The following is a 20,535-nucleotide window of genomic DNA, read 5'->3' as shown; positions in this document are numbered from 1 at the left end:
GGTGTCTCCAGTAGTTCTGCTATTTTTCAGAGCACCAACGAGGGCGTCCTTCAAGGAATTCCACGTTGCCATTTACTTGGATGACATCCTAGTGACGGGGAGGAGTGACCAGGAGCATCTGTGCACGCTGACTGAGGTACTACAGAGATTGGAAAGTGCAGGCTTAAGTCTCAAGCGGAGTAAGTGTACCTTCACGAGGAACGAGGCAGTGTTCCTAGGACAAAGAGTGGACGCCACGAGTATCCATTTACTCAATGACAAGGTCCAAGCAATCCAGAACGCACCTGCTCCTACAAATGTGACTGAGTTAAAAGCTTGCTTGGGACTGCTAAACTATTATAACAGGGTTTTGCCAAACTTGTCAACAGTGTTAGCACCGCTTCAAACACTACTGTGTAAAGAGACAGTGGCAGTGGGGGCGAGAGCAGGAGGCTTCGTTTGCAAAATCAGAGAAACTGATGCAGTCATCAGATGTGTTGGTTCACTACGATGGAGAGAAGGACCTCATTCACTTGTGTGATGCGTCACCCTACGGGGTAGGGGCAGTTCTGTCACACCATATGCAGGATGGAACTGAGATACCAATAAGGTTTATATCGAGAACTCTTAACCCAGCAAAAAATAACTATTCCCAATTAGACAAAGAGGAGTTTGCAGTAATGTTTGGGGTTCAGAGATTCCACAAATATATACAGTGTATGGCAGGAAGTTTACCATTTGTACAGATCATAAACCTTTACTGTTAATTTTCAATGAAACGAAGGCAGTTCCACAGATGGTGTCTCTGAGATTCCAGAGGTGGGTAGTGATGTTGCGGCCATACGAGTATGTCACCGTTTTCAAGGCAGGAACGTACCATGGCAACGCAGATGCCTTGAGCCGTCTTCCGCTGCCGTACACGCCCATCATAACAGCTCAGGAGTGCAGATGTTTGTGGACACAGACACAGCACTCGTGACTGCAGAGCAAGTGAGAACCTGGACAGGTAAAGATCCAGTGCTGTCTAGAGTTAGAGAATATGTGGTAAGGGGATGACCACAACAAACAGAAGTAACTGAACTCACAGCACACAGTGTCAGGAAAGCAGAGATGAGTGTACAAGATGGTAGCGTTTTGTGGGGAGAACGAGTGATTTTCCACAGCCAGCATGCCAGGATATGCTACAGCACATCAGAGTCACCTGGGGGTCTTGCATATGAAAGATCAGGAGATGGAGAATTGAGTCAAGACATGTAACACGTGTTAGGAACACAGAAAGGCAACAGCTACACTCCACCCTTGGGAGTTTCCAGAAAAACCTTGGAAAAATTGCAAATGGATTACGCAAGGCCATTAATGGGGAAAATGTTCCAATGCACATTCAAAATGCATGAATGTGTATCCTGTTAGTTCTGCTTCATCCACCACTACTATAGATGGCCTACAATAGAGCTTTAGTAACCAAGGGATACCGGAGATGGTGGTGAGCAACAATGCGACCTGTTTCGTGAGTACAGAAACACAAGAATTCTTCAGAAACAACAGTATTGTGCATGTGACATCTGCTCCACATCATCCATCTTCAAATGGACTGGCGGAACAGGCAGTACAGACATTCAAAGAAATGATGACGAAAAGTGCAGAAGGGAGCATAGCAGCAAAGTTGTCACGTGTTCTGTTCAGCTACAGAATAACACCTCAATCCACAACAGAACTTTCTCCTGCTGAGATGTTATTAGGTATATCTACACTCCACATTGTACCTAGTCTATCCAGACCTGAAAAGGAAAGTTGTCCCCAAACCAAACAGAGAGAAAGAGAACAATGACAAACGCACCAAGGGCCGGAGTTTTGGAGACACGGACCCTGTCCTGACCAGAAATTTCAGTCATGGGCAAAAATCGATTCCTGGATTCATAGACTCAGTGACTGGTCCTGTCTCCTACAAAGTCATGTTGGGAGATGATAAAATGGTTCGTAGACATGTTGATCGGATTCTTGTCAGACGAGAAGGAACAACCATTTAGTTACCAGTTGTGATGACAGGCTGTTCTCTAGCTATCCAAGTGCTTCTGTGGTGCAGCTTCTGCAGACTGTAACAGAGGAAACAGTTCACCAAGAGTAGAATCCAATTTCATACTCAGAGCCCGGCTCAGAAACAGTTGGTGGCTTTTCAACCATTGAGAATGAACACTACCCCAAGTGTTCGTCGATCCCAGAGGCATGCAAAGCTTCCAAGCCGCTTCAAATTTGATCTCCGAACAAGAAAAAAAAAGAACGGTGATATAAATTGTTTTTAAAAGACAACTGAAAGACTCACAGTAAAAGACTCAAGTGTTAAATACTCAGTTTCCCATGCATTTTAAAATCGAATTATTGTGAACATGTGAAATGTGGTATAAACGTCATTACACATACACAACACCTGGTGGTGTAGCACTTGGGTATATATTGGTGTCTTTGTTAGAGTGTTGGAATGCACAGCTGACACACAGAGTGTAGCTGCGACTGCCTGCCTGTAACACCATGCTCTGGGTTAGTAATATATATATATGTATATGTGGTCCCGTGTGGCTCAGTTGGTAGAGCATGGCGCTTGCAACGCCAGGGTTGTGGGTTCATTCCCCACGGGGGGACCAGGATGAATATGTATGAACTTTCCAATTTGTAAGTCGCTCTGGATAAGAGCGTCTGCTAAATGACTTAAATATATATATATTTTTCTCACTTTTATTTAACTAGGCAAGTCAGTTAAAAACTCATTCTTATTTACAATGATGGCCTACCCCAGACATCATTGGGCACTGCCCTATGGGACTCCCAATCATAGCTGGATGTGATTCAGCCTGGATTTGAACCAGGGACTGTAGTGTCACTTCTTGCACTGAGATGCAGTGCCTTAGACCACTGAGCCAAGTAATACATTTACTGCAAACCTAATCCCTCACTCCTTCCAAGGTATAAAGAGTTCCATGGGTTATTACAATCGATAATTTGATATAATTTTGATATCATTATATTTTCTCCTAACCTACATTATTATGTAAAAAAAGCATACATGACTCTTCCTGCATGTACAAAACCCTGTCACAGACGTTCTCATACGCTCTCAACTTAAATGGGGCATCAACAGTAGGGCAACAAAAATACTGCACGCTCCCACTTCCGTTTAGCGCGCATGCGCGTCATTGAATACGCCCCTCAGCTAATTTGATTGGCTTGCGACCATATTTACCGTGGCGGTCAGGTGCTTCATCGTTCCCTCCTGTCATGTGACTAAAACTTATCCAACTCATACTTCCGGTTCTGGATGGATGAGGGAAAAAAAGTTGCATGTTCATGATAAAGTTTTGTTTCGCTTCCCCTTCTAATTAGCATCATAAAACTGTCAACGACTGCAATTTTGTTTTACGATAGTTTAGCTTTCCACAATAAACATTTCTGTACACTTGCAAAACGTCAAATGTTGAGTATGTCGACGAACAATTTGTCGTACAGCGACCAAGGAGGAACTGGTTCAGCGGTGGAGGTTGGGCAGGAGACTACCCCGACCACCTCCAACGCTGGGGCTGGATTTGGCCTGTTCAGCGTCGACTTTAAAAAGTAAGCCAGTTAGCTAGAAAGCATTTTAGTAACTTGCTTGTGTGTAAGCTGTGTTTGCAATTTAATTAGCTAGCTAACATGGCTGGTGGTGGTAGCTAGCTAGATATACAGCTGTCAACCCAGTTGCATCTTTACCTAGTCTAGCTGGCAATAGATTTTATGGTAGCTTCAGGCTTGAAAACGCGTTTGTTGATAGCCAGCACTTATCAAAGATGCAGTTTGCGTGGAAGACATGTTGACATAAACAAAAAAAAGATCACAAATAAGCACACTTTTTTTATACTAGCACACATTTTACGTTACACACCATCACGTCGTTTTATGTTATAGAGCTGTACTGCGTCAGATTATTCTAAATGAATAGCTACATCAAAATAGTGCTTGCTGTGCTCTATGCACATAGGCTACCCTCAGTTGTAGAAAAAATACCACATCTTCTTCCCCTCTCACTGTCATAAACTAAAGTGACTACTATACATTCCCAACACTTGTAAATGTTTGTAAACTACCCATTCAGACCCTTTAAATTTGAAAAAGAGAGATGAAATGGAACTGACAAAGTGTACAAGGTGGTCCTCCGCTGTCAGCGTCAAGTGATCATACCACTAGAGGGCAGTCCATCATCAGTTCGGCCATCCTGTTGTCATGTGGCTTTACTGTAAATCAGGGCCTGTATTCACGTAGGATCTCAGGGAAGGTGTGCTGAATTAGGATCCGTTTTGTATAGCCTAATCTTATTCATTATGATCTTGAATATGAGCCCAATAGTTTAGTTACTCAGTTGTATGATTTGAGAGGGATAACTGTGTTTCCCAAACCATGCGCTGGGTGTTGGGATCAGTTATTATTTTACTATCAGTAGGCTAATCTTTCCCCAGCTGGCTAAAGACAAGGCTATTTTGTCTCGCAAAGTCTCACAGTCAGCCCATTATATGAAATTTCTTTCAACCTGAGTATCTTTGAAGCTTTGAATTAGCCACTTAGTTTGTCTGTATTTCTCTACAATTGGGCCTATTTCCCATGTAGACTAATCATTCTAGCAGTTTTAAGAGGTACCAGTATAAAGGTTTCATTAAATGTTTGCGCTGTGCAAATGCCATCATAGAATGGAATGTCTCTACTTCTATCTGTTCTCCAGTGTTACATGTAGCCTATTGTTGCTCTGTTTAGCAGCGGACAGTAGAACAGCTTCAACTATCTCAATTTCCATCAAGCAGTGACTTGTCAGCCTAATGTTTAATGTGGTGTGGCCCTCAGTGAATTCTTGAATTCCTCTCACATGACAGTTGGCCTGTTTGGTGGTTCAGGGCCAGTAGGCCAGGTCTGGTAATGGAGACTAGATTACCCTTAGTTGGGCTGCAGGGCTTGTGGGTGTGAATGATTCTACTCTCTCTCTACAAACTATGACACATGATACCTAGGCTTTACTCTGAGATCTAGTAGGGAGTCTGTCCTAAAGGATTATCAGTATCACATAAGCTAGTAACCTAACCTTGGCTAATGTCAGGCATCCATACATTATCTCACTCTTTCACAGGCATTAGTCTAATTCCCTTGACATTATATTGTTCAAATGAAGAGGTTTTTTTCCGGAACTTCCCAAACTCAAGTCAGTGACCGATAGCATGTGTATTAAACCAACTCACTAGCCCCACACCTCTTGTATATCTGTATTGATTGAATGGGTGTTAGTATAGGGTAGTTGAAGGTTTTATCCCATTTAATACTTTTAGACCTACTGGAAGATGGATTTCTGAGAATGTTGCTCTGTAGTTCTCTATTTTGCAATGATTGTACCATAACCATAACACTAGATGGCAGACTTGAATGGTAAAGCGGTGAATCACTGATAGTTTTTATGGCTTTTTTTAACTTGCCTTTGTTATGCATTTATTGGCAGTAAACTTAATCCTGTCTTGCACCTTTTTGCTCATAAAGATATTAATAGATGGCTTTTGTTTGAGTCGGCTTTTTCCAATGAAATAAAATTAGTCAGTTTGCGGTTTTATATAATGTTTGTCGTGTGACACAGTCAGGGGCAAAGCCACATTCCTGTGGATTATCCTTATTAGCCTGGGCTCTTGTTACCTCACGGTCTACTCTGCTTCTCTGCTTGCTGGCCCTGACTGCATCACAGCAACATGTGACTGACTGGCTGGTTGTCCTCAAGTGATCAGCTGCATCCTATAATGCCATATTATTTTATTGTGGTTCAGTCTCCCATGATGTTATAGGGATTTTATGAGGACCTGGTTTATGTCAATGGGGCGGGCATTTCCCTTTTAACTTCTTTGGGGTAGGGGGCAGTATTTTCACGTCCGGATGAAAAGCGTGCCCAGAGTAAACTGCCTGCTACTCAGGCCCAGATCCTAGGATATGCATATTATTAGTAGACTTGGATAGAAAACACTCTGAAGTTTCTAAAACTGTTTGAATGATGTCTGTGAGTATAACAGAACTCATATGGCAGGCAAAAACCTGAGAGAAAATCCAACCAGGAAGTGGGAAATCTGAGGTTTGTAGGTTTTCAACTCTTTGCTTATCCAAGATACAGTGGAAATGGGGTCATGTTGCACTTCCTAAGGCTTCCACTAGATGTCAACAGTCTTTAGAACCTTGTTTGATGCTTCTACTGTGAAGTGGGGGCGAGAGGAGATTGAGTAAGTTCTCTCCCAGAGTGCCACGAGCTGACCATGCGCGTTCATGTGAGAGTTAGCTGCGATCCATCGCATTTCTGAATACAAAGGAATTCTCCGGTTGGAACATTATTGAAGATTTATGTTAAAAACATCCTAAAGATTGACTCTATACATCGTTTGACATGTTTCTACGGACTGTAACGGAACTTTTTGGACTTTTCGTCCGTACTCTCTTTGGCTTGATTTGTCGTCTGAGCGCCGTACTCAGATTATTGCATGGTTTGCTTTTTCCGTAAAGTTTTTTTGAAATCTGACACAGCGGTTGCATTAAGGAGAAGTGGATCTAAAATTCCATGTATAACACTTGTATTTTCATCAACATTTATGATGACTATTTCTGTAAATTGATGTGGCTCTGCAAAATCACCGGATGTTTTGGAACTACTGAACGTAAGGTGCCAATGTAAACTCAGATTTTTGGATATAAATATGATCTTTACCGAACAAAACATACATGTATTGTGTAACATGAAGTCCTATGAGTGTCATCTGATGAAGATCATCAAAGGTTAGTGATTCATTTTATCTATATTTCTGCTTTTTGTGACTCCTCTCTTTGGCTGGAAAAATGGCTGTGTTTTTCTGGGAATAGGCACTCATCTAACATAATCGTTTGGTTTGCTTTCGTCGTAAAGCCTATTTGAAATCGGACACTGTGGCTGGATTTACAACAAGTGTTTCTTTAAAATGGTGTAAAATACATGTATGTTTGAGGAATTTTAATAATGGGATTTCTGTTCTGAATTTGGCGCCCTGCAGTTTCACTGGCTGTTGACGAGGTGAGACGCTACCGTCCCACATACCCTAGAGAGGTTATTAAAGGACCTCTGTGCACCATTTTTTTTTTTACTAAGGCATATGTGCATTTTTCAACAACTTCCCATCCTAGAAATTAGGAATAAGCAAAGGCTTTAATTTCTGGTCAAACAGATGGAAAAGGGGTTTTAGAAATATTCCAGAAAAAGTCTTAAAGGGTATTAGAAATACATTGAAACACAAATACCCCTGCCAACTAATATCAACACTTATATTTCGTTTTGGATAAATAATTTGCCTTCTTGAAGTTTAAGAAACATTGCCTTGTAATTCCTTACCAAAAACCCACATCTTTAAGATATTTAAACATTTCTAATGAAAGTTCACAGAAGTAACAAGTAAAGGTAGACTACTGTACCAATTAGTTAGTGTTTTTACTGATATCAAGCTTGTTTATGAATTATTAAGTAATTAAAACTCGTAATTCTATTACCAAATCGCTAATCATAGTAGTCACAAACCACAGTTGGGTCACCTGCTATTGTCCTCCTTTCCACTGGCATACTGTTATGTTTTCTTTCTGTCATCTGGTGGTCAAAGCAAGACGGATAACAGTCTCCCTCTCGCTCTCTTCCGCGCTGTCTCCTCCCTTTCTTCAGTTGATGTCACATCTCCTGGCTCTTACTGACACATACCATGACACCTATCAAATCAAACTTTATTTGCCATATGTGCCGAATACAAGTGTAGACTTTACCGTGAAATGCTTACTTACAAGCCGTTAACCAACAGTGCAGTTCAAGAAGAAGAACATATTTACCAAGTAGGCTAAAATAAAAAGTAATAATAAAAAGTAACACAATAAGAATAACAATAACGATGCTATATACAGGGGGCACCGGTATCGAGTCAGTGTGCGGGGGTACAGGCTAGTTGAGGTAACCTGTACATGTAGGTGGGGTCCATGTGACTATGCATAGGTAACAAACGAACAGCGAGAAGCAGCAGTGTACAAGAGGTGGGGGGGGTCAATGTAAATTGTGCAGTGGTGATTTTTATGAATTGTTCAGCAGTCTAATGGCTTGGGGGTAGAAGTTGTTGAGAAGCCTTTTGGTCCAAGACTTGGTGCTCCGGTAGAGCTTGCTATGCGGTAGCAGAGAAAACAGTCTATATCTTGGGTGACTAGAGTCTGACAATTTTATGGGCTTTCCTCTGACACCGCCAATTATATAGGTCCTGGATGGCAGGAAGCTTGGCCCCAGTGAAGTACTGGGCCGTTCGCACTACCTTCTGTAGCACCTTACGGACAGATGCCAAGCAGTTGCCATACCAGGCGGTGATGCAACCGGTCAGGATGCTCTCAATGGTGCAGCTGTAGAAACTTTTGAGGATCTGGGGACCCATGCCAAATCTTTTCAGTCTCCTGAGGGGGTAAAGGTGTTGTCGTGCCCTCTTCACAACTGTCTTGGTATGTTTGGACCATGATAGTTCGTTGGTGATGTGGACACCAAGGAACTTGAAACTCTCGACCCGCTCCACTACAGCCCCGTCGATGTTAATGGGGGCCTGTTCATCCCGCCTTTTCCTGTAGTCCACGATAAGCTCCTTTGTCTTGCTCACATTGAGGGTGACCAACCCTCTTTGCATTTACTATAGCAAGCAATATCACCCACTGAGCAACGGACGTCCATGGACATTGAAAAGTCAACCAATCATAGACGTCTATGTTTCACAAGTTTGGACAGCACAGTAGAGTACTGTACAGAAAAGTAGAGTACAGTAGAGCACAGAGAACTTTCATGTACCTTAATAGCAAACTTGTATGCCATCTGTAAATAAGAATAAAATGGATAAATTACAAGCCTAGTTGGTTTAGCCACAGAAAAAGACAGCAACCTTCCCGCTAGCCGTAATTGGCTGAGATAATGAGTGGGCTGGACTTGCCGAGAGATGAGTTTTGGATTGTGTCTGCCATATAGCATGCCTCTATTTGAGCTGTTCTGTTTGTCTAGGTAATCCTGTCTAACACATTGCTTTAAAAACAAAAAATTGTATTGTGTAGGAAAACTGCATAAGTGTTGCTCTCCACTTTCTGGACGACAGATTTTTGAAATCAGTGGAATTTGAGTATGATAGCTAAGGAGAAAACGCCTGTCTCTGGATTACATCTTCAAACTAAGGGCAACCATGGCATCCGACAGGAGACGCGTCCATCCATGATGTATGCAGCTAGCTAGCTACATTTTCAGATATTACACATTTCTAATTTTGACAAATTATTTTCATTTAAAGTGTACGATCATATTATTCGTATCTGAGCCATTTGCTTGGCTAGTTATAGCCTTAATGTTAGCTAGCTAACATTGAACCTGGTTGGTTAGCTACCTGCATATTCATGCAGGGTAGTAACGTCATGAGTTGGGATTATGGTTAATTGTTTAGCTAGCTAGCTAACAGAAGACTCCACTTTGCAAATAACCATTTCGGGTGCGTTTGTAAATTCGGGCTGGCCATCTACACCGATTTCAGAGCACTCTCACCTGAGTGTGCCAGAGCGCAGAATAACTGATGAATTTACGAACGCTCAACACCCGTTGAATATGGCTGGTGTCAGTAAACGTCAGGAACAGTTTGCAGCACAGTTAGACACCAACGCTCTGGATAACATGAAAACAGCCTAACCAGCTCTGCTTGGGCGAGTAAAATGGGGTGTTCTCTCATTTGTCTGGAAGTAGCTAGCCAATGTTAGCCAGTTAACTTAGGTGCTTGACTGCCGTTGTTAGGTCAGTCCGTTCGGATCAACCCTACTCATCGGCCAGAGCGTCCAGTGTGCACTCTGAATGCTCCGAATTTATGAACGGACAATCTGACAGCACAGTTGCAATCACCAACGCTCTGGATAACATAGCAGGCTAACCAGCTCTGCTTGGGTGGGAAATGTTCAGTGAGCTGTTCTCATATTTGTGTCTGGAAGTAGCTAGAAAGTTAACTTGGGTGCTTGACTGCTGCTGTTAGTACAGAACGCTTGGATCAACCCTTAAAGAGATGGGAGGTGCTACAGTTTAAGAGGGTGCGAACAATGCTGAATGGGTGTAGACAAAGAAGGGCTCTCCAGTAGTAGTATCAACAAATTAAAAGGCCATCTTCTCAAAAGTGAGTTTACAAGTTTATCAACTTTCAAAGCAGAATTACTTTCCCATTGTTCCTCAACTGTAGTGTATGATATACCATTTTGTAGCTCTGAGTCTCTACTTCTATCCAATGTAAAAAGAAAAAAGAAGAGAAAAAAGACACCATTTCAAATTTTATACCTAAGACTGATTTCAGTCGGTCGGTCACATTTGACTGTTTTTGGATTTTTTGTTAATTTACTGTTCATTTTTTATAGTTAGTTGGCAGCAAAATGGAACAAAATTTGCATCCCTAATTTCTACCTTTGTATACCTATTCAGAATACATCACCATGAAGACAATGATATTCATATCCATAATTATGCATTTCTGTATAGTACAGAACAGGGACCCATGATGTAATTCCGTTACAGTAATTCCGTTACCGAATGTAAATCCACTTCCCTTGCTGTAATTCCATATTCAAAAAAATTTGTTCAAATATATAGCTGACACCCCATTCTTTCTGCAGACATCTTTGAATCATAATTCAAAGCAGATATTTGAGTTTTTTTGGTCACATAAAAAAGTGAGGTAGATTTGACTAATTCTGTTACTAAACTTTGCATCTGCACAGTTCTTCCAGTAAATGTATTTTTGTGAAATGTTCTATGTAAATTGTTCAAAATAGTCCTTGTCCATGGAGTTTGTTAAACTTTGAAATCAATGGCAGACAATAGTAGCTTATGTAACGGCAGCTAATAAACCAGCTGATTGGAGCAGTTTACAGCGCCTTATCCTGCTGGTCGCCTTTATCTAGCCCAGCCCTGGCATCTGTTCCCTGGGAGGGCACAAGGCAGGCGTGGGTGTAAAGTGGTGTATTGTGCTCTGGACAGAGGTGGTGAAAGCTTCTGTGTGTTTACCCTGAGGCTGATAAGGCCCTCCCGTTTCCCCTAGAGGGAAGTGGCCACAGTCACAGGCAGAGACACAGAGAACTAAACTACCACCCTACAAGCACCGACTCTGGCAGACAGAACCAACTGAGCTACCACCCTACAGCTACACACGGACAGAGAACTAATGTACGTCCAGAGAAGAGGAGGAGAAGCGGACGAAGTAGCCGTTGACTGGTGGGCTAAGGATCTGTCAGACAGGGAACTTCATCCCTTCTCCAGATTGGATTTAAAACTGTGAAGACTGAGTCATACTAGTAGTCTGCAAAGAGGGCAACTTCAACTTGCAACTCCCTCTATCGACATCGAGCTAAGGATATGGTTCTCAATAGTTTAGTAGCCTGATGTGGGAGAGCTAGAGAGAGAGCTAGAGAGAGAGCTGGGGAGAGCTGGGGAGAGGGATAGCTGGGGAGAGAGCTGGATAGAGAGAGAGAGAGCTAGGGAGAGAGAGAGAGCTGGGGGGAGAGAGCTAGGGAGAGAGAGCTGGAGGTGGAGAGAAAGCTAGAGTGAGAGAGAGAGCTGAGGAGAGATCTAGGGAGAGAGAGAGAAAGCTGGGGGGGAGAGAGAGAAAGCAGGAGAGCGAGATGACAGGCAGGAAATGCCTGGAGTCACAGGACTGAAATAAAGCAGAAGAGAGTATAACTGGATGTCCAGGGGGAGCTGTCTGTGCCAGGGAGAGGGCCAGAGGTTTAGCCAGCTGCAAGGGCATCCTGTGTCTCCCCTTACCTACTGACAGAAGTGGAGAAAGAAGACTGACAGAGAGACGAGAGGAGAGCAACAGACAGGCCTGTAGAAGCTGTAGCAGTATGAATGGTCACCGGGGTTTCTCTGTGCTGCGTTCTGAGGCAGCAGGAGCTGTGAGGACAGCTCTGGTGTCTGCTGAGAACCTCCAGCTCACCTTAAAGACTGAACTCAGCCAGGAGGAGCAGCACCTCACACCCCACACACACACCAATGGAGGCCCCGATGAGACACACACCAAAGGGTACTGTACAGAAGTGTGAGTCTTGGCACTTGCTTGTGATGTGTGTCTTCAAGTTTACCAAATAGCTTAGCGTTTCCTGATCTCTAGCTGATTAGTGTTAGTTGATTGTGACATTATTGTGAGTCACTCACGACCTGACATTGCTTTCTCTGCGCCTGGTAACAACACCCAATATGGTTAAGTTGTGTTTTGTGGTTTTCGTTCTCTCTACCTCTACCCAGTAGTAGAACCTCTCCCTCATGTTGTTCAATTTGATTTATTTGATTTATTAGGATCCACATTAGCCGACGCCATTGGCGACATCTAGTCTTACTAGGGACTAAAAAAACATTACAGACAAAATACTTTACAATTTACGTACATATAAAAACATGAACAGTTACACATGTCAGTACATACACACAACAAGTAAGTCACATGGGGAGGGGCGTTGTGCCGTGAGGTGTTGCTTTATTCGTTTTTTTAAAACCAGGTTTGCTGTTCACTTGCGCAATATAAGATGGGAGTTCCATGCAATCATGGCTCTTTATAATACTGTATGTTTCCTTGAATTTGTTCTGGACCTGGGGACTGTGAAAAGACCCCTGGTGACATGTCTGTTGGGGTAAGTGTGTGTCTAAGTTGACTATGCAAACACAATTTCCAAGTCAAACTCTCTGTGCACCACAGTTTTCCATTCTTTAGTTAATGAAATTCATTAATCAATTCCTGGCTACATCAGTGAGAGTTGTCTGGTGTACAAGCGCATTCTGCTATGCAAATAAGCAGTGTGATAATATTAAATAGCGTATTGTACATTTTCTAATCTCTTTCTCCCCCTCCAGGAATGATGACCTTAAAGAGATGCTTGAGAGCAACAAGGAGTCACTTAAACTGGAGGCCATGAAGAGGGTTGTTGGGGTGAGTAGTAGAACCTATACACACATTCCAAGCCTGATAAGTGCACATCAGCTAAGTGCACTGCAAACTCAGTTCAAGTGTACTTCAGTTTTATAGTCTCAATTCATTTACTGATTATTATTTTTTTTAATCCTCCTTTGAAAAAGTATAAATAGATGCAGTACATTGCTGTAGTATGATATGTACAATGCAATAGTAAATTGAATACTGTGGTGAAACATGTAAGTGATTTTCTGTTTACAGCTGATCGCAAAGGGGAAGAATGCCTCTGAGCTGTTCCCAGCAGTGGTGAAGAACGTGGCTAGTAAGAATATAGAGGTAGGGCATCATCCACACACACATACACTGAGCATCCATTCTATTTGCACAACATGGTTGAAAACATTTAGAAGGCTCTATCTAAAAGAACATGGAGGACATCTCCCCACTGCAAGTATGAGACCACAGAACCACTGCCCGGCCAGATGAGTTCCCCACTCCTGGTAATATTGATCAGGAGAATAAACATGCAGTAGGAAAGGGTGTGTGTGTGACAGGGCAGCCAATGGTAGGGAACTGGAGCAGGTTGGTGGGCATAATTGGCAGAGGAGAGCCCATGGTCACGTCCTCTCTCCCCCCTCACACACACCAGCTGCTAGGGTAGTGCTAGATCCCTCTCTGGGCCTCTCTGCATCTCTCTGTCTGTCTTCACCTCTCTTTCCACCCTCTCTCTCACCCCCTTGCTTGTTCTCTCCTCCACAGGCCTGTGTAGTGCTGTGTGTTATTGATTGTCTCTAATCAGAAAGCAGCACAGGACACAGAGTATTGAAGGAATAATGTGATTTAATATCAGGATGCTTTGTTTTCTTCAACTAGTTCTAGGAACAACACCCTGATACTAGACATCCTGGAGGTGTGTGTATGAGTGGGAAAATGAGGGTAGTATGGAGGGGGAGGGGGGCTAGACTATATGATGACTGATCTAATAATGGATATTCAATCACTAGCTTATTTGATTAGTATTCCTAGTTTTGAACATCTATTTTCTGTGATGTCGATATGATGTGATTCCCTTAAAACGGGGCCAAATGGGTTATGTCCCCTCTTAGTCATTAATGCTGTTAATTCACCCACTAATTACTGCAATGATTGAGAACTGTTTCACCACAGCTGAACCTCCCCGTACACACACCGAATAATACTGGTGAATCATGAAAGGGCCAACCTTTAACCCCCAGTCGGACACTGTACAAATATTAGCTCAGTCTCCTACGTGTGAAGTGAGAGAGGAGGAGGAGAGGGGGAGGGAAGGAAGTGAGGGAGGAGGAGAGAGGGGGAGGGAAGGAAGTGAGGGAGGAGGAAGGGAGGAAGCGATAACGCTACTGAAACTTTCTGAATTCAAACAAAAAATAGTTTTGCTCATTCTCTGCTCTCCCTGAAACAACATGGATCTAGACTGTTATAATATCAAACAGGAACACTTTCAACCTCCGCTTTCCCCCTTTAAAACAACTAAACCAAGACGTACATCTGACGTCTAGCCAAAGCACTGTTCTCTCCACTGTCAAAGAATAGTGTTACCTACATATTCTGTAATGTGGACGGTCTGTGCTCAACCCGAAAGCTAATGAATGAATGGATTTAGGATTTGTTTTAAAATAAGGGTGTATTAATGACTAATTCAAAGTATGTGTGTTTTCCAGCTGAAGAAGTTGGTGTATGTGTACCTGGTGAGGTATGCAGAGGAGCAGCAGGACCTGGCTCTACTGTCCATCAGCACCTTTCAGAGAGCCCTCAAGGTAATGTGTGTGTGTGTGCGCGAGAGCCCTCAAGGTAATGTGTGTGTGTGTGCGCGCAGCAGGATTTGATGCTGAGGGTTCTACCGTTTAAATTTCCACGCACTTGTACTCTTAGACGAAGGTGTCATGTTTGGTGTGTGTATGCATGTGTTTTAAAGGTGTGTGTGTGTGTTGTGGAGAAGTATTGAGCCGTTAAAGAGTCTGTCTGTCTCTATGTGAGGTCACGGGCCAACAATGGGGTTTTTAGAGGCTACCCCATCATCATCATCATACACCAGAGCTGGAAAGCTACTTTCAACCCCTGATTTCAACCCCTGCTAGCTCCATACCATGCTTCACTTCCTACCTGTGTGGGTGGGTGTGATGTCGTTTTAGTGTAGTGCTGTATCATGTCTTCAGTATCTCACACCACATGATTTCTGTCTCCATTCCTTTCTTTCTATTTTACTTTCCTCTGTCTCAAAGTGTAGATAATACTAATACCGGCTATCTCTCCCTCTGCCAGGACCCTAACCAGCTGATCAGAGCCAGTGCTCTCAGGGTTCTGTCCAGTATCAGAGTCCCCATCATCGTTCCCATCATGATGCTGGCCATCAAGGAGGCCGCCTCCGACATGTCCCCTTACGTCAGGAAAACATCCGCCCACGCCATCCAGAAACTCTACAGGTGGGGTGTGGGTGGGTGTGTTTGTGCACGTGTGAGTGTTTTTCTGTGTGTGTGTTTGGACCTTGGAGTTGTATCAAAGCTTTCCTCCTCCTCCTCAGCCTGGACCAGGATCAGAAGGAACTCCTGATAGAAGTCATTGAGAAACTGCTGAAGGACAAAAGCACAGTGAGTAGAACCAGTTTACAGTACCAGATCATATATAATTATCCACAGGAGACCGCTTACAAGACCTCAGTAGACAACATGCTCTCCATACAGTGTTAATTTTGTCAACAATAGCTATGATGTAAAATACTGTCAACAATATATTTTTCCTGGCTAAAACTATGACGATAGTTTAGATACGTTTTCTCTGTGCTCCTGTCCAGGGCGAACAATTTACTGTTAATACTTGACCAACACTCTCTACCGTGTTAATTTTGTAACATTTAATTAGGAATCAAATCCAATTCACTAATTAGCCTATTTTTTTCTGACATTTTTGGCCTTTTCATCGTAAAATGTCGAAACAACAACGGCCACGAGTCACATCGCGCTCTAGCAACTCCTGTGGCGGGCCAGGCGCATGCACGCTGACACGGTCGCCAAGTGTACAGGGTTTCTTGTGATGCATTGGTGCGGCTGGCTTCTGGGTTAAGCAGGCATTGTGTCAAGAAGCAGTGCGGCTTGGCTGGGTCGTTTTTCGGTGGACGTGTGGCTCTCGACCTTCGCCTCTCCCGAGTCCGTACGGGAGTTGCAGCGATGGGACAAGACTGTAACTACCAATTGGATTCCATGAGATTGGGGAGCAAAAAAAAAGATATATATATTTTTGTAAATAAACATGCCTCCACCCTGCTGCCAAAAAATTACAATTATTCTTCCAGTAACTTAATGTTATGAACAATGATGGTATGTATAGGGTGACATATTCTCACAAGAACAATATAGTTTGAATAGTATTTTATTTGCTGTTCTGATTATTGTCTTATTTCACTGTAGAGCCTCTAGCCCTGCTCAATATGCCTTAGCCAACCCTTTAGTTCCATCTCCCAAACATGCAGTGACATCAGCTGGTATAAATGTTTCTAGAGACAATATCTCTCTCATCATCACACAATGCCTAGGTTTACCTCCAATGTATTCACATCCTACCATACCTTTATCTGTACATTATGCCTTGAATATATTCTATCGCACCCAGAAACCTGCTCCTTTTACTCTCTGTTCCGAACATACTAGACGACCAGTTCTTATAGCCTTTAGCCGTACCCTTATCCTACTCCTCCTCTGTTCCTCTGGTGATGTAGAGGTTAATCCAGGCCCTGCAGTGCCTAGCTCCACTCCTATTCCTCAGGTGCTCTCATTTGTTGACTTCTGTAACCGTAAAAGATTTGGTTTCATGCATGTTAACATTAGAAGCCTTCTCTCTAAGTTTGTTTTATTCACTGCTTTAGCACACTCTGCCAACCTGGATGTCCTAGCCGTGTCTGAATCCTGGCTTAGGAAGACCACCAAAAACCCTGAAATTTCCATCCCTAACTATAACATTTTCCGAAAAGATAGAACTGCCAAAGGGGGCGGAGTTAGCCTGCAGAGTTCTGTCTTACTATCCAGGTCTGTACCCAAACAATTCGAGCTTCTTCTTTTAAAAATCCACCTTTCCAGAAACAAGTCTCTCACCGTTGCCGCTTGCTATAGACCACACTCTGCCCCCAGCTGTGCCCTGGACACCATATGTGAATTGATAGCCCCCCCCATCTACCTTCAGAGCTCGTGCTGCTAGGTGACCTAAACTGGGACATGCTTAACACCCCGGCCATCCTACAATCCAAGCTTGATGCCCTCAATCTCACACAAATTATCAATGAACCTTCATAGATATCATCCTAACCAACTTGCCCTCCAAATACACCTATGCTGATTTCAACCAAGATCTTAGCGATCACTGCCTCTTTGCCTGCATCCGCAATGGGTCTGCGGTCAAACGACCACCCCTCATCACTGTCAAACGCTCCATAAAACACTTCAACGAGCAGGCCTTTCTTATCGACCTGGCCCAGGTATCCTGGAAGGATATTGACCTCATCCCGTCAGTAGAGGATGCCTGGTTATTCTTTAAAAGTGCCTTCATCACCATCTTAAATAAGCATGCCACATTAGAAAAATTTAGAACCAGGAACATATATAACCCATGGTTCACTCCAGACCTGTCTGTCCTTGACCAGCACAAAAACATCCTGTGGCGTACTGCATTAGCATCGAATAGCCCCCATGATATGCACATTTTCAGGGAAGTTAGGAACCAATATACACAGGCAGTTAGGAAAGCTAAGGCTAGCTTTTTCAAACAGAAATGTGCATCCTGTAGCACAAACTCAAAATAGTTCTAGGACACTGTAAAGTCCATGGAGAATAAGAGCACCTCCTCCCAGCTGCCTACTGCACTGAGGCTAGGAAACATTGTCACCACTGATAAATCCACTATAATTGAGAATTTCAATAAGCATTTTTCTACGGCTTTCCACCTGGCTACCCCTACCCCGGTCAACTGCCCTGCACCCCCCACAGCAACTCGCCCAAGCATCCCCCATTTCTCCTTCACCCAAATCCGGATAGCTGATATTCTGAAAGAGCTGCAAAATCTGGACCCCGACAAATCAGCCGGGCTAGACAATCTGGACCCTCTCTTCCTAAAATGATCTGCCAAAATTGTTGCAACCCCTATTACTAGCCTGTTCAACCTCTTTCGTATCATCTGATATTCCCAAAGATTGGAAAGCTGCCGCGATCATCACCCTCTTCAAAGGGGGAGACACTCTAAACCCAAACTGCTACAGACCTATATCTATCCTACCCTGCCTTTCTAAGGTCTTCGAAAGCCAAGTTAACAAACAGATTACCAACCATTTCGAATCCCACTGTACCTTCACCGCTATGCAATCTGGTTTCAGAGCTGGTCATGGGTGCACCTCAGCCACGCTCAAGGTCCTAAACGATATCAGAACCGCCATCGATAAGAGACATTACTGTGCAGCCGTATTCATCAACCTGGCCAAGGCTCTCGACTCTGTCAATCACCACATTCTTATCGGCAGACTCAACAGCCTTGGTTTCTCAAATGACTGCCTCGCCTGGTTCAGCAACTACTTCTCAGATGGAGTTCAGTGTGTCAAATCGGAGGGCCTGTTGTCCGGACCTCTGGCAGTCTCTATGGGATTGCCACAGGGTTCAATTCTCGGGCCGACTCTCTTCTCTGTATACATCAATGATGTCGCTCTCGCTGCTGGTAATTCTCTGAACCACCTATACGCAGACGACACTATTCTGTATACTTCTGGCCCCTCTTTGAACACTGTGTTAACTAACCTCCAGACGAGCTTCAATGCCATACAACTCTCCTTCCGTTGCCTCCAACTGCTCTTAAATGCAAGTATAACTAAATGCATGCTCTTCAACCGATCGCTGTCCGCACGCCCAGCATCACTACTCTGGACGGTTCTGACTTATGTGGACAAGTACAAATACCTAGGTGTCTGGCTAGACTGTAAACTCTCCTTCCAGACTCACATTAAGCATCTCCAATCCAAAATGAAATGTAGAATCGGCTTCCTATTTCGCAAAACAAAGCATCCTTCACTCATGCTGCCAAATATACCCTTGTAAAACTGACCATTCTACCGATCCTCGACTTCGGCGATGTCATCTACAAAATAGCCTTCAACAAATTGGATGCAGTCTATCACAGTGCCATCCATTTTGTCACCAAAGCCCCATATACTACCCACCACTGCGACATGTACGCTCTCGTTGGCTGGCCCTCGCTTCATACTCGTCGCCAAACCCACTGGCTCCAGGTCATCTACAAGTCTTTGCTAGGTAAAGCCCCGCCTTATCTCAGCTCACTGGTCATCATAGCAGCACCCACCTGTAGCATGCGCTCCAGCAGGTATATCTCACTGGTCACCCCCAAAGCCAATTCCTCCTTTGGCTGCCTTTCCTTGAAGTTCTCTGCTGCCAATGACTGGAACGAACTGCAAAAATCACTGAAGCTGGAGACTCATATCTCCCTCACTAGCTTTAAGCTCCAGCTGTCAGAGCAGCTCACAGATCACTACACCTGTACATAGCCCATCTGCAAATAGCCCATCCAACTACCTCATCCCCATACTGTATTTATTTATTTATCTTGCTCCTTTGCACCCCAGTATCTCTACTTGCACATTCGTCTTCTGCACATCTATCACTCCAGTGTTTAATTGGTATATTGTAATTTCTTCGCCAACATGGCCTATTTATTGCCTTACCTCCCGTACATTTGTTTTTACAGTACATGGCACAATTAGCTTTTACCAACTAGCTGTGGCTAGACAGCCTCTATGCTAGATGGGGTGGTGGTAATTAGGCTAGTCGCTACCTAGGGCTTGCCGCTGAGCTGTCTCTTTCCATGCCTCAATAGGATACCCTACTGCACATATGTCAGAGTCAAGGCCCGCGGGCCACATCCGGCCCGCGAGAAGGTTTTTTACGGCCCCTGGGATGATCTTGATTTATTATTAGAACCGGCCCGCAGACCGCAGCAAGCCGGCAGCCCGCAGATCTTTTACACGCACCAATACTACATTTCCCACAATGCAACGGTGACGCACCGAGCAGTAGGCTGCTTCATTTCAATATTTATTGGCACAGCAGTCGTCAGCATCACAGTAAAATTAACTTTCAGATACCCATCAAAAATGGCAAAACGGAAGGTGGACACTGAGAACCGGGGGTTTCAAACAAGGTGGGAGTCGGAGTATATGTTCACGGAGGTAGCTGGAAAACCTGTTTAAATATAATATGCGATTGAAATACAATACAAATCAAAGTGCAAAAATCTATTTAATCAAAAACAACACTTTTTTAAGGAGAAGTAACCATGCAGTGAAAACAAATATTGAACTTAACTTTTAACAACTTCGAACCTGCAGTCAACAAACTCTAAATATCGTCGATGTACACACGTACATGTTCACTTGTTTGAGGTTTGAGGTGATACTTGGTGGTGTCCCACTCTTTCCACAATGTTCATCAATGTTCGGGGTCAAGGCTCTGAGCTGAAGAGAATATCCTCAGAATTGAGTGGA

General features: G+C 43.5%; 1 protein-coding gene across 5 annotated transcripts in view; it reads left to right on the top strand.

Annotated features, from left to right (window-relative positions):
- The first annotated feature begins 3,273 nt into the window (after positions 1-3,273).
- Positions 3,274-20,535, top strand: part of LOC111961759 (AP-3 complex subunit beta-1) — a 77,824-nt gene continuing 60,562 nt past the window's right edge. The window contains exons 1-7 of one of the 5 annotated variants that reach the window (XM_070442588.1): positions 11,722-12,101; positions 12,667-12,690; positions 12,911-12,986; positions 13,230-13,304; positions 14,669-14,764; positions 15,270-15,430; positions 15,529-15,595. In XM_070442588.1, the coding sequence (XP_070298689.1) occupies positions 11,908-12,101; positions 12,667-12,690; positions 12,911-12,986; positions 13,230-13,304; positions 14,669-14,764; positions 15,270-15,430; positions 15,529-15,595 (693 nt within the window). In that variant the 5' untranslated portion in view covers positions 11,722-11,907. Of the gene's footprint in view, positions 3,583-11,721; positions 12,102-12,390; positions 12,691-12,910; positions 12,987-13,229; positions 13,305-14,668; positions 14,765-15,269; positions 15,431-15,528; positions 15,596-20,535 lie in introns of those variants that run through there. The other 4 variants (XM_070442587.1, XM_070442584.1, XM_070442586.1 and 1 more) reach the window with 4 other exon arrangements.

Source organism: Salvelinus sp. IW2-2015, linkage group LG4q.1:29 (genome assembly GCF_002910315.2).
Source record: "Salvelinus sp. IW2-2015 linkage group LG4q.1:29, ASM291031v2, whole genome shotgun sequence".
NCBI lineage: Eukaryota > Metazoa > Chordata > Actinopteri > Salmoniformes > Salmonidae > Salvelinus > Salvelinus sp. IW2-2015.
Note: the sequence above shows the minus strand (reverse complement) of the source record. Positions and strands in the feature narration are given on the sequence as shown.